Source organism: Gymnogyps californianus, chromosome 7, assembly GCF_018139145.2.
Source record: "Gymnogyps californianus isolate 813 chromosome 7, ASM1813914v2, whole genome shotgun sequence".
Taxonomy (NCBI): Eukaryota; Metazoa; Chordata; class Aves; order Accipitriformes; family Cathartidae; genus Gymnogyps; species Gymnogyps californianus.
In genome coordinates this window covers 20251087-20262156 of record NC_059477.1, presented here as the reverse complement: position 1 = coordinate 20262156, position 11070 = coordinate 20251087, and the positions used below count along the sequence as shown (strand labels likewise).

Genomic DNA, 11070 nt, shown 5'->3' with positions numbered 1-11070 from the left:
GTAGCGCTTACACAGAGTCTCAAGGCCTTTTCTGCGTCTCACCCCACCCCACCAGCGAGTGGGCTGGGGGTGCACAAGAAGCTGGGAGGGGACACAGCCGGGACAGCTGACCCCAACTGACCAAAGGGATGTTCCATACCATATAACATCATGCTCAGTATATAAAGCTGGAGGAAGAAGAAGGAAGAGGGAGACGTTCAGAGTGATGGCGTTTGTCTTCCCAAGTAACCGTTACGCGTGATGGAGCCCTGCTTTCCTGGAGATGGCTGAACACCTGCCTGCCGATGGGAAGTGGTGAATGAATTCCTTGTTTTGCTTTGCTTGCGTGCATGGCTTTTGCTTTCCCTATTAAACTGTCTTGATCTCAACCCACGAGTTTTCTCACTTTTACTCTTCTGATTCTCACCCTCATCCCACCGGCGGGGGGGACTGAGCGAGCAGCTGTGTGGTGCTTAGTTCCTGGCTGGGGTTAAACCACGACAGGCTATCAAGATGTATTATGAAATTACACCTTGTTAGTTAACAAGAAGTACAGTAAACTCAAGTCAAAAGAAAAAAAAAAATAGTGTTTTATTAACTACCACACTGTTATAATACACTTTAAACGTACAATAAGGTAGCCTTTAAGTTTGAGGTGGTTTTAAGAATAACAAATGAACAGATTTCCAAATGTTTGTAAATAGGTGAACTGCAGTAATTATTGTTGTACATTTTTTGAAAATGGTATAGCACTTACAGACTGGCTATATAACTTCATTTTGTACATTTTTCTATAATTGAAAATATAAACAGTAATTAAAAAATAAAAAGAAAATTCAGCATAATAAAAAACATAAATGTTTATCAGTTAAATGTACTGGATACATACAATTTTTAAGGGAAGAAGCAAAAAAAGGAAAGATGGCTGATATTTAAATGCAGATTGACTAACCAAAAACTAAACAACAAACAAATAAAAACCTCATAAAACCCCTAGTTCACTATGACTATATCCATATGTTTGGGAGTACTGTCAATATGGAAGTGATTTTTCTGTTGTATTTGCATATGTTATATTTTACTGGTAATTTACATGATGGCTTTTAAGGCCCTGGCAGACAGATGATTTTTGGAAAAAGATTTGATAAAAATGCTGAGACGCAATACACCTTATTTTTGGTCCTCCAATGTTCAAAAGAAGGGATATACCTCACTATAACATTTGCCTTACCACCCAAATGCCTCAACCTATACATATTTTATTTTTTTTTTAACATTTTAAGCTTTTTAAACATTGGTTATATTGCCCACCTTGGTTATTGAAAGAATATTAACAAGACATCATTTTGGCAAATTAAATCTTAAACATGGCTTTTCAATAGGATTTAAAAGGTGACTATCCCTAGAGTTCCATGTTAAAATGTAGTTTTCAAAATCTTACAAGAGTAATGCTTAAAATATTGTACATAGTTAACCTAATTAAAATAATTAGCTTCAAAATGACAAGTTGATGAGCTAAGTAAAGCCTACACTATGTAACATTTGCTTGGAAACTTGATTTGTCAGTTATGCATAATAAAAATTCCAGTCATCAAGAAAATTACAAAATTTCTTTTATCATAACATGATTTCTTTTCACCCATCAACTTCTTTTATCTTACAATAGATAAATACCAACATGTTCTCATTTTTTTACACTAAACCACACAGGATTGATGCATTTGGTTAGACTACCATTTCCATTGTTAAATTCTTTTTTTTTTTTTAATATAACTTGGTAAAATTTCATCTCTTCTAGATTCCAAAAGTACCTACAAAACCCATGCAATTTTACCATTTTAATATACTATGGAATATCATACAAAGTAAGGCATTTCAGTGTCATGTATAACCAAGTTACTGTCAATCCAAAAATTTTTGCACATCAATAAAAAGATATCTAAGAACTTAGGAACAATATTCTCCTCACTACTGTATAAAAATAACCACAATTAATAGGTATCTTGTGTAATATTTACTCCATTGTCTCGTTTCCCGAAACTGTGACAAGCTGTAAAGGTATTTCAGTGTTGGTAAGAATATCCTGATTGCTGGTGCCAGATGTATTAACAGTTCCTATTCCTGAAACAGAACCTTGTTGAATATTTGCAAGGATAAGTGTTGTTCCTCCTGCAGTAATCAAAGTATCATCAGGTGTTGCTTCTACTGATGCCAGCACTGTACTGCTAGAGTGAATACCTTTTTTATTCTGATGTGTTTTAATGTGTTTGGCAAGGTGGTCACTTCTCATAAAGCGTTTTGAACATTCTGGACAGACAAACTTCTTCTCACCTGTCACAGAAGATAAGAAAAAAAATATGTTTTCAAGAACATTAAAAATATCACACGTACACCAAAAACTGGGATAACTTACTGCCTTTAAGAGTCAGAATTCTAACAACATCTATACTGAAGAAAAAAGCGATCCAACATGATAAACTTGTGTGTTAAATTTCTAGACACCCATACAAATCCTTTGAAAGAATTGATTTATTTTTCTGTGTCTCACTGAGTTGGGGGAGATCTTTCAGGCAAGCTAAAGAATATTGCCATCTCATATCCTCAGGCTGCTAAGTTTCACTGCAATTATTACCAATAAATAACTTTTAAGAGGAGAACAAAACCTGCCAGATGATGGACAGGGAAGACTGTATGAGCTCCTGCAGAATCATACTTGAGACTGACAGATGAGATTATAGGGTAATTCAGGTTTGAAGGGACCTCTGGAGGTCTCCAGTCTGACCTCTCTCTAATCAGGGTCAGCTATCAGGTCAGACCTGGTTGCTCAGGAATTTATCCAGTTTGGTCTTGAAAACTTTTAAGGATGGAGACTGCAGAAACTCTCTGGGCATTCTGTTCCAGTGCCTGCCTGTCCTCACAATGAAAAAGTTTTTATTTATATCTGGTCTGAACCTCTCTTGTTTCAACTTATGTCTGTTGTCTCTCATCCTCCCACCAATGCACCACTTTGTCTTCTTAATGGTGGCCCTGCAGGTACTAAAAGGTTGCTATTAAGCTCCCCCCTGCCCTTACTGTTCTCTTTGTGCAGATGAATAAGCTCAGCTCCTACAGCCTCTCCTCCTAACGTAAATGCTCCAGCTTCCTGATCATCTTGGTCACCCTTTAGTGAACTCAATCCTGTTGATCAATGTCTTTCTTATATTGGGGGCTGAAAACTAGATGCAATATTCTAGATGCAGTCTAACCAGTGCTGAGAAGAAGGGGATAATCACTTCCCTAGAACTAGCGTCTCTGCTTCTGTTGATACAGCCCTGGCCATCTTTGCTGCTGGCTCTTGCTCATGTTCTGGTTGTCTATCAAGACTCCAAGGTACAGTAGAGCTGCTTCCCAACTAGTCAGTGCTTAGCCTGTGTTGCTGCAAGGCTTAATTCCATCCCAGGTGCAGTACTTTGAGTTTATTCTTGCTGAATTTCATAAGGTTCCTGTCAGCCCATTCCTTCAGCCTCAGTTCCTCTAAATAGCAGCCTTGCCCTCAAATGCATTGACCGGTCACCACAGTTTGGTGTCATCTGCAACCCTAAGAAGAGCACACTCTGTTGCCTCCTCCAGGTCAGTGATAAAGATGTTAAAACAGGTCAAAGGATAGATCCCCAGAGTTCTCTACTTTTTATTGGTATGCAGGTACACTAGGAGCCATTAACTATACCCTCTGAGCTGGATCATTCAACTGGCCTCTTTTTTTTAAACCCATCTGGCTGTCCATCCAGACAGATCGTAACATCCCAGCTTGAGTTCAAGCATCCAACATGTCTAACAAAAGCACACCATTAGGTACAAAACACGAAATATTTTTCATAGACATTGCAAAGACAGTTTTCTAAGCGATGTAAATGCTGATAAGCACATAAATTATCTATTGTCACTGGGTTTTTCAAATAGTCTAATTTTAGGTAAGCATCCTGTAGAATGTAACTATGGGTTCAGTTTGTAGGAAAATAGGTAATACAGACAATAGATTTGAAACAAACTGCTCCTTGAAAAGGTGGAAGATCTAGACCAATTTCTTTTCTTTGTATTAGACAAAAGGAGAAATGTGAACCTGGAGTCCCTAACGGGTGGTCTAACCATGAAACCAGAAGACATAGAATGATGCACCATCACATGCTCTTCCTTGATTTTGTGAATGACATCTAATCTCTTGGACATCTAGCCCTCTATTTTTATTTTTCTTTTTTAAAATGAGAGAAAATTATTGAAGTTTTAAGCTGGAACAACAGTTCTAATCTGGTTCAAACAAATGAAATGCATTGCTGAACCTGAATCAAAGTATTCTCATCAAGCTATATTAAATATTAGCTTAAATGTCAGTTCTGAATCAAAAAAGGTAGCTGTTTTTCCTTCTCAGACCTACCAAAGAAACCAAAGTGTGTATATAGCTCTAAGTATTACCTGATTTTAGAAAAGTCACACTACATTAAAATCAATCCAATACAAAGATCTGTTTTCCTCTTAAAAGTTATTTATCCAAGCCCTCTCCATGACACATCTTTAGCTAAATGCACCAGAATCAAAGACTGAAAACCTGTGTGCGTTCTTCGGTGTCGCTGAAGCTCATCGCTGCGAGTGAACCTTTTGCCACAGAACATCCAAGTACAAACAAATGGACGCTCTCCAGAATGCCAGCGGAGATGAGCTCTCAAATGCGAAGTTTTCCCGTATACTTTGCCACACCCTGGTATGTGACAAATGTGTTGCTTCTTTTTTCCCAAGTTGGAGCCTCTGTTAAAAAAAAGAGAAGTTATTCATTCTCATACATTCATCCTAAATACTGGTCATACATAAGTAGGGTTACATATACCAATGGATCTGCAAACAAACCTGAGCAGCTTCCCAGTTTTGTTTCAAATACAGAGTCCAGTACGCTCCATAAGAAGCTGGAACTAAATTCTAGAATGCTATCCTGATTCTGCAACAAACTATAAATTCAACAGCATGTGAAATTTAAATGATAGAAGTGTAATCTTTAGCAAGCATACATGTATATGAAGTTGGAAATACAGTCATTACAGCAGTTTGTACTACTTTGATGCTGAAGTGCCCATATTTTAAATTTCTCCCAGTTTCAGTTTTTACCATACCAAAGACAGTTTTGGCAAAGAAAAACACAAATGACTGCAATTGCCAAAACGGAAACTGGAGATTTTGGCAACTGGGAAGAGAACAGATGGGACTTTTGGCATCTTGGGGAAACCTGAGAAGCAGTCTGGGATTGGAGGACAAGCATACTAACCTGAATATTTCCACTAAAAGGAGTGGCAGTGAAACAGCTGATCTTGCTGACATTTAAATTAATTCCTTGGTATTTCAGAAAGAAAATCCATCAAAATGAACACATAATTCACAGATAGTATAATCCAGACTACTGAGCTTGATGCCTATTTTAAGATGCTGCCTCACTGAAATGGCAGGTGACTGATTCAGGGGAAGCACCTAACACAAAAGCCTAACTTTTTTTTTTTTTTTTTTAAATAAAATCACCAGAGAGAGATAAGAGCCTCTGAAGACCCAGAGAAAGAGATCAATCTGGCCAGTGCAGGGCATCATGATTGATTTTAGCCAATTTAAGTGTTTGCTGCTGCTGAAAGGGGCACTCCAGGGAATAGATCTGGCTGACAACGCAGCTATATGAATGGTAAATGCTGGTACAAGGGAGGAGATTGGAAAATGCAGCCAAGCATCAGGCCACCTTATTCATCTTGGGCACTCCATCCTCCATGACTGATTATACAATTTTCAGTTGCATCCCCTGGGCAATTTTTTTCCTTAAATTGGGTGCTCAACTTCTGCTTAACCGTCCAGTGGCTGAAGGATTTGCCAAGCAACTATTAGACCTAGATTCTCATCCCTGCATTCAGAACAATTCTGGTTTACATCTAATGAGGGTTCAGGCTAAAATGCATATACGCTTTAAGGAGCTAGCACTTGGAGCAAGCATTTCTGAACAGGCACAGAAATTAACTCACTCTAAAAACTCACAGCATCTAAAGGGAATTCCATCCTAAACACATATGCACCTAAAACATTCCAGACGGTCCAGAAAAGAAGACAAAATCCAATTAAGTCCTAGAAATGTTTCTAAGAAGTCTCAATATAGAGCAATCTTCATAGTGCTTCATTAGTCATTTTGTCTCAGAAGAAAAAACTACCACTTTTACATACTAATTATTTGTCCTGACAATGTAGGTTTTGACTTCAGAACAAATTCAACAGCAGTAGAAGTAGAGAGTCCAGAAGGCTTTTGACCATGCTGTGGTAGCAGTAGACTCATATGAGCCTACGGATATGGTGACAGAAGAGATTCTGCTTATCTAATTTTTTTGGTTTTATTGCCACCCCTCAATCCGTAGCCTCACAGAAAGTTCACCTGCCTGTTTTATCCAGCTTGTTTATAAACTTCATGCAAAAGTTCTCTGACATCTTAAGATCTTATATTTTTTATTTAATTTTCCTTTTTCAAATGTCCCAAAAGAAGATCACTTCTTTGAACCAGCACAAACACTGCCTTTATTTACATCTCCCACCTCAGCTGAAACGTCCATTTTTGGTAACTTTTGCTACATCTAAACTGTTAGGTTTTCACTCCTCCATGGCATTCCCTCAAGCCAAGATTAAAACGCAAAATTAACTGTAATGCCAGGCATTTAACTTTGTACTATGCCACCTACACAAAAGCTCAATATTCATAAGTTTTGAACATTCAGCCAATCTCAAAGGCATTTAGCAAAACGTCTTTAGATTGCCCCCTTTCTTTTCTAGTTTCTCAGCCTCTGCAGATGGCTAGGCCACCACACAAAACTCACTGTACCTGCAACAGTTCCAGTGACATTCATCTATCAGCCCAAAACACCTAGCTCCACGGACTCCAAGGAAGAAATTTTCTGTATTCCTCCTTTTGCCTTACTGCAACCAGTTCCACAGTTCTGACGCTCTACATTCACCTTCATCTAATGATTCAGTTCTAGACAGCTCTTCTTCAGGTCCTCTTGTTGGTGGCTCAAGGCATCCAGCAATTGCGGTGCAAGGCAAAGGAACACCCATGGCTCTTCTCCATTATACAGTCTTGGTAACTGAAAGAATTCTCCACAGGATCCTGCTATCCTGTGTCTTTAATTGTCTGTTCAACTCCATGTAATCCTAAGAAGTGCTCAGCCTGTGCTTATTATAACAAAATGTATTTCTGCATTTGAGAATATATTTCTGTATATAGAATATTTTTTTTGTATTTGGTATTTCATCCTCACACCTTCTCTAAATATACCACAGTCTTCCCCTCCACAGTAATCAGTACAAATATTTTGTAACTTTGCATGATACAGTACATAAATGTGACACAAGTGACATGAAGTCACATCAAAATTCCCTTAGAATAATTTTAAGATTCCTAAGTCAATCATTTGAAGTTGCTTAATTGCACCTTTAGTCTAGACTGAAGGAAACCAAGGTTCAACTCATGGTCAGCTTACTGTGCGTAGGTGGCGTGGCATATGTAATTCTAAGTACCTCACCTAATTGGTGACAGAATTCCTTAGCGGACTCCAAAGGTCAAAGTGAGGGGAAAGTTAGAGATTCATAGAATGAAATCCACAAGACTACTGTGAATGAGTAACTAAGTGTATTTATTCTACACAGCTTCATATAGGCATCTGCATGTTTGCTTCATGTGTGCTCTAAACTGACTGGATATGAGCCAAATTCTATCTGGACACTTTGCAGCTGTGACAGTCTGGCACTATGCCCTAACACATCATGCTAAGAGGCCTTTCTTGTTGCACTGGCCAATAACCATCATCACTGAGTAAAAGGGTATGACTCAGGCCTACTCCTTGACTGGAGTCTTCAAATCAATTAATATTTAAGTATTTTCATAGTACATTTTAGCTTTATAAAGATTGGAAACCACGTTTCTCAGTAACCATACAGAATGCAACGGTTTCAGCAGGAGACACCTTCATCCACTGAGAAACTGGACTTTCAGTCCAGCAGTACTTCCAGGAGGAACATCAAGTATTTCAAGGGTAAAACATACACTTATTAGTTATTTTAAGAATGTGTATTTTAGAGTTACGTACCTGAAGTGGTACTCAGAAGCACTGTTCCTCTATAGATCCAGACAGTAGTAGTTACATCTCAATGTAATTCCGGATGTAATTGAGAGGAGGTTGAAATCTCCAGTTGTAACTGAGAGGAGGGTGAACTTTCCACCTAACTTCAGACACCCAAACTAGAAGCCTAATACAGTCTGTTTGGGATCAGAGTCATCTTCCGAGGTACATCTCTCTCTCTCCGCCCCCCCGACTTGCTTATCCTCCATTTACTATATAAACTTAAGGCTGTAAGGTTTTAATTTACATATCTAATAGATCATCCTCTTCCTTTCCTACCTTCCCCCCTGCCAAGTAAGGTAAAGATAGTAGTGGCTTCCTACTTCACAGGACTGGTACAAATAGAAATCCTTTGAAGACTGCAATGTAGTCTAATTCTGTACCAAGAGTCAAAAAAACTCAACAAAAGCCAACAACAAAAACCAGAAAGAACCCCTCAACTCCCCTTTGCATCCAGAAAACAGAAAAGACAAGAAATGCCAAAACTAAGGTTACACAAAAGATAAAATTATGATGAAGTCTGCTTATGTGAAGCCATGTACTACCTTTTCCTACCCCATTCAGTGCATAGCAGGGACAGTAGTCATTGAGTGAAATGCTATTCAGCTTTTTCATACTGATTTAATGCACTTTTCTTGTCTTATTAGTTACATATTATTTAAGTACCATCTTAAATACAGAATTACTCATTTTCCCAGAGTTTTTTTTCCTCATCATGGGCACTCACAACACTCACGGCATCGAAGCAATTCACAAACATTAATGAATTTATCATCTTGCAATACTCCTGTGTTGTGAACTTGAACTAGTACAATCATTTCATACATCCAAATATGAGGCAGAAAGAGATTAAGGCCAAAATTGTCAAACACCCATCAGCTTGAGGCATCAAGTTCAATATAGCAGAAGTGTATTTTCTTAGAGTACTGTAGATGTTCACAATTCAGCTCAATCGACTTCTTTACAGGAATGAACTCAGTACTTCTGCAGTGGAAAAGGTGGGGTGGATAGACAAATACCTCCAAAACTTCAGAGCCCTGTTGCTGCAGTCCCGTATCTCATTCCCTAAATGCCTTCCAATTTCTGCAATAAGTGAAGCAGGTGCCAATCATTACACAGCCCTGATTCACTCCCTGTACATTATCCCTCCCATCCACTGAATGGCACTGGGGTCATACGAAAAAATACAGTATGCAGTCATGTAATTAGAAACCAAATGATAATGCATATGCATAAGGGATTAAATTAAAGTTGCCCAGGGTATCTTAACTTCAGCATTTGTCAACTTCCAAGTTTTCAATTTTGCAACCTTAACATCATTTTAAGAATCGTGAATGCTACCTGAAGGAATTTATAAAAGCAAATGTCCTATTATCTGAAACTCCACGAGTCATCAGCAGAGTTGAAAGACAAATCAAAACTCAGAATTACAGCACTAGAGATAAGTAACTGTAGCAGCTATGGAACATGATCAACATGTATCAGAGGGAGAAGGAAAATATTCCTCCAAGTGGGCTTACTCCTTTTTGCTGGACGCTGAAGGAATTCTACATTCCGGTGGGGAAGTTGCTCTAGCAACTGTAGGCACTTTCACTCTTTTTCTGCTTCCCCACTATTGTCTCCTTCATTATCCTGTTTCTATTCCAGTTCTAATTCTTCTCACATCCTGACTTCCTGTCCTACTTTGTACATTTGATGTGTCCAGTCCTTCCTTTACAGTGGATTTCAGATTCTCACCTATCTAAACTCTGTCCTAGCTCTTATCTCAACTCCTTCCCAAACTCCCATATCTGAGTTTCAGTCAGACTACACCCTTCTCCAGACTTCATCAAAACCATCTCTCAAAAAGATTCTCTCTTGGGCTTCGACTTTAAAATTTGGTGTTATAGCAACTCCACTTAGGAGGAAGAGGATTTTAAAGTAAAGATGTCTCTAAATTAAAGCCACTGTAGTTTGGAATAGAGCACGAGGAAGATGGAACATGTGAAATCTCTACGTTTCCTAAGAGTATGGCCAGTGCAAATCACATTTTCAGAGTTTTCTCCCCGACTGAAGCAAATCTCAACCCAGGGCATACTTTGGGCAGATCTTCATGGCAGAGCCAAGGTTCACCAAGAACTTAGAAATGTCTGTGCCAGGTTTCAGTGAACTACACATAGGAATTTAACAAGAAGCTGATGGACAAAGATGCTGTATAACCTTAACTGCAGATATTATTACTAGCTTCATTTGTGATGTAAACGTATGAAGTGTTTTTGTCTTAAACACTTAATATTTCCTCAGCATGGCTGCCTAAGATATTACCCCTCCATGCTTGCAAAGAAGGTATCTAAAATATACAGCAAAAACCCAGAAGAAACTTGACAATAGACATATTCAGTCAGTACTATTAGAACTCTTAGAGCCATAGGACACTGACAGGTTCTTTAAAGAGAACTCAGTAATTTACACTATAGTTCTCACATAAATAAAGACTTCCATTTTAGAGAAGAAACTATTATCAAAATGGAAAAATTTTAGTGTACTGGAAATAAGCCCCTGCACAACTGTATCAAGCACAAACACACCTAAATATTTTCACTTGTAAAAGGCAGCCTATTATCCCCACCTCCTCTCTTATATCCATAATCGAGACATTTAAAAAAAAGTGTTTTGGAATAGAATAAAATCTTTATAATAACAAAAAGCTGAAGAATACTTTCATGAGATACAGAATAATAAAACATGGCTTCCTATGCAGCCCTGAAGTTTTATACGAATTGGAACTTAGTACCTCTTTGTTAGCCAAATCTCCACTAACTTTGACTGAAAACAATCAGCCAATTCAAAATCTGGTATTTAGAGTTATTATACAAACCTTGTTTTTCTTAGGAAACCAGTGAATAAGAAAACCAGGATAACTGTATTTTTATAACACTCTAAAGCAATC

At 38.1% G+C, this 11070-nt stretch overlaps 1 protein-coding gene across 1 annotated transcript in view; it reads right to left on the bottom strand.

Annotated features, from left to right (window-relative positions):
• Positions 1 to 548: 548 nt before the first annotated feature.
• The window catches only part of SP3 (Sp3 transcription factor), a 36391-nt gene continuing 25869 nt past the window's right edge, over positions 549 to 11070 (bottom strand). The window contains exons 6-7 of the mRNA XM_050899993.1: positions 4562 to 4758; positions 549 to 2310 (exon numbers count right to left, since the gene is read on the bottom strand). Of these exons, the coding sequence (XP_050755950.1) occupies positions 1994 to 2310; positions 4562 to 4758 (514 nt within the window). The 3' untranslated portion in view covers positions 549 to 1993. The remainder of the gene's footprint in view (positions 2311 to 4561; positions 4759 to 11070) is intronic.